The sequence below is a fragment of the Sceloporus undulatus genome, chromosome 6 (assembly GCF_019175285.1).
Source record: "Sceloporus undulatus isolate JIND9_A2432 ecotype Alabama chromosome 6, SceUnd_v1.1, whole genome shotgun sequence".
Classification (NCBI taxonomy): Eukaryota; Metazoa; Chordata; class Lepidosauria; order Squamata; family Phrynosomatidae; genus Sceloporus; species Sceloporus undulatus.
The window spans coordinates 130852589-130855479 of NC_056527.1; the positions used below are offsets into that span (position 1 = coordinate 130852589).

At 58.5% G+C, this 2891-nt stretch overlaps 2 protein-coding genes across 2 annotated transcripts in view; one reads left to right on the forward strand and one right to left on the reverse strand.

Annotated features, from left to right (window-relative positions):
• RNF214 (ring finger protein 214) overlaps positions 1-1651 on the reverse strand; it is an 11236-nt gene extending 9585 nt beyond the window's left edge. Inside the window, exons 1-2 of the mRNA XM_042474439.1 lie at positions 1274-1651; positions 344-490 (exon numbers count right to left, since the gene is read on the reverse strand). Coding sequence (XP_042330373.1) covers positions 344-480 — 137 coding nt within the window. The 5' untranslated portion in view covers positions 481-490; positions 1274-1651. The remainder of the gene's footprint in view (positions 1-343; positions 491-1273) is intronic.
• Positions 1652-2095: 444 nt separating this feature from the next.
• PCSK7 (proprotein convertase subtilisin/kexin type 7) overlaps positions 2096-2891 on the forward strand; it is a 22864-nt gene continuing 22068 nt past the window's right edge. The window contains exon 1 of the mRNA XM_042473966.1: positions 2096-2383. Within this exon, the coding sequence (XP_042329900.1) occupies positions 2111-2383 (273 nt within the window). The 5' untranslated portion in view covers positions 2096-2110. The remainder of the gene's footprint in view (positions 2384-2891) is intronic.

Genomic DNA, 2891 nt, shown 5'->3' on the forward strand with positions numbered 1-2891 from the left:
TTCGTGCATCAAACTCACTAAAAGCTAAGCAAGAAAAGGGAGGGTGTGTTTTTTCAGTGCCAGCAATGCTTGGCCTTGTTTGGCCATCTTTGGGAGGGAATCCCACAAACAAGGGGCCACTGCAGAAAGGGCCCTGTCTTGCTTATGGGATGTCCCTAGGCTTCCAAAGTTGGCATCCACCGAAGGGTTGGTTCCTAAAGGAGCAGAGAATGATGGCCAGGGAGTAAGGACTCTCCAGGCTTGGCACCATTGCTGGATGAGACCCTGAGCCTCTCCTTCCTGAAGCAAGAGACCCCCTTTTAGCCAGTGGCCTGAGGCAAGGTGGGCGAGCCCAGCGGACTACCTGGGAGGCAAACTGGCAAGTCCTTTGGGCAGGTCAGGGTCGCACTGGGCCGCCTGGCTGGCTGGGTCACTCGCCACCGCCATTGCCTCTTCTTCCTCTTCCTCCTCCTCCTCTTCCTTTGGTTGTTCCGATGCCATCGCCCTTCCTCTGCAAGGACAGAAGCCCAAGGGTCACAAGTGCCCCCCTGACAAAGATGGACGGCTTTGGGGCCAAAATCACATTCAGATGGATCTCTGCAGGAAGAAGATTAGGATTTGCCCTTATCTCTCTCTCTCTCTCACACACACACACACACACACACACACACAGCCAGGGAGCAAATGTCCATTTTGTGCAATGTAATTTTGTGCTGGGGTTTTGGGGTGCCTAAAGGCTGGGCCAGCAGTGGAGACAGGATCCAATGCATACACAGGAACCCTCCCACAAGATCCCCCCCCCAGGATCCCCTACTCACAGAAAGAGGATCTGGGCTCACATACACACAGGATCCCCCTACAGGACCCCCCCCCCAGATCCCTCTCTATTTGGCACAGAGACAGGGAGGGGGTCAGCCTTTGTCAGGGGCTGGACTAGATGACCACTAAGTGCCCCCTCCAGCCCCCCTGCTAAGCCAGGCCTGAAAAGAGAGCCACAAGACCCCAACCTGCCCTCTGACTGGAGGGGCTCATGGGCTCCCAGCAACAGGGGCTGATGGGAGCTGCAGTCCAGCCAAGGGACCCTCAAGGGGGGGCTTCATCCTCCCTTATAAAGCAAGGGACCCTCAAAACAGACCCGAGGGAGGGAGGGAGGGAAAGAGGACCCCCAAAACATGGGGGGATGCAGGAAGGCCCGTTTTCCCTCAGAGGGGGCTCTCCTCCTTCAAGGCCCCCAGACCCTCCAGGGCCGCCACGGGGAGAAGGGAGAAGCCCCCCAAGCCCCACAGGGACCTGCCTTGTTCCGAGGGGGGCTGAGGGGAGCCCGGCTGGGATGGCGGCCTCCCCGCTCCGCCCAGGAAGGAAGAAGGGACAAGGCGGCAGGGAAGGAGGAGGAGGAGGAGGCGGCCAAGAGAGGCCAAGAGAGGCCTGGCTCGCGCCTACAGCGCCCCCGAGGACGGTCCGCCAGAAGCCTCTGGGCCTTCGGGGCCTTTCTTTCCCTCCCGATCCCCACTCCTTCCCCTGAAGGCTGAGGGAGCGTCCCAGCACCCAAACCCCGCTCTTGAAACCCTCTTTCTGAGGGGCTTCGGCAAGGCCTCCCCCGAAGAGAGGCTGAGGGAGTGGCAGAGCTTCGGGGCTTCTCTTCCTAGCCTCAGCATGAAGCCTAAAGGGCCAGTCACATTATTAGCCCCGTGTGTCTGTATATACATACATATACATATACATATATATATATATATATATATATATATATAGGAGGGAGACCAAAATAGTGGAAGGCCTGGAAACCACGAAGCCTTATGAGGAGAGACTTGGGATTATGTTGGGGACGTTTAGCCTACAGAAGGGAAAAGGAGGAGATATGGCCGTCGTCTTTAAACATTTGGAGGGGTGTCACATTGGCTGAGGAGGGAGCGAGCTTCTTTTCTGCTGCTCCAGAGAACGGGACGCAATGGAGCAATGCAGGCAAACTGTGGGAAAAGAGATTCCAGCTCAACATCAGGAGGCACTTCTTGGCAGAAAGGGCTCTTCGACCGTGGAAGAGGCTGCCTCTGAGTCTCCTTTTCGTTGGGGGTCTTGAAGCAGAGGCTGGAGGGCCACCTGTCAAAGGGGATGCTTTGGTGGGAGTTCCTGCATGGCAGGATGGGGTTGGACCCTTTTTGGGGTCTCTTCTACGATCCTATATGTCGGGGGTGGTCTTTCCTGCAGCGGCAGGGTCTCCGGGGCATGTGCAGAGTGCGGAGGCGGGAGACGTCCCGGTCCCTCTCCCTCCGTCCGCCCCGGACGTGACGCGCAGCCGCCGCCTCCAGTCCTCCTCCTCTTTCGCCGGCCCCGAGAGAGCCAGCCAAGCAGCCGAAGGAGGAAGAGGAGGACAGGGAGGACCGCTCCGCCGCCCCATGACGCCCCGGTAGGCCCAGGCGCGTCCTCCTTTCCCAGGACGCGTCCTGCATCCCAGCCCCAGCCCAGGAGGGCGCTCCAAAAGGGGCCCCAAAGCAGCTGCAGAAGACCTTTGGCCAGCAGGCTTCAGGGAGATCGAGCCCAAGGTCTCATCTGCGCTGCAGGAATAAGGCGCTCCGAAGCCGCTCTCACTGCCCTGGCTCCATGCAGGGGACCCAGAGTCCTTTGGCAGACAGCGCCAAGCGTCTCCCTAAACTACAAGTCCCAGCATTCCATGGAACGGGGCCTGGAAGCGGTGCCAAGCTGCGTTGCTTCTGCAGGGAACAGCTTGCGCGCTTGTCCCTCCACTTTGGCGGGTTTTAGTAATAGGTTCTCTCTAGGCGTTTGTAGGTCCTCCAGCACAACTCTATGGTCAGCTTCAACCCAAAGTGGCACTGAAGGACCTAGAGGTTCCTAGAGAGGACACTCCGCTAGGCGTTTGTAGGTCCTCCAGCACAACTCTATGGTCAGCTTCAACC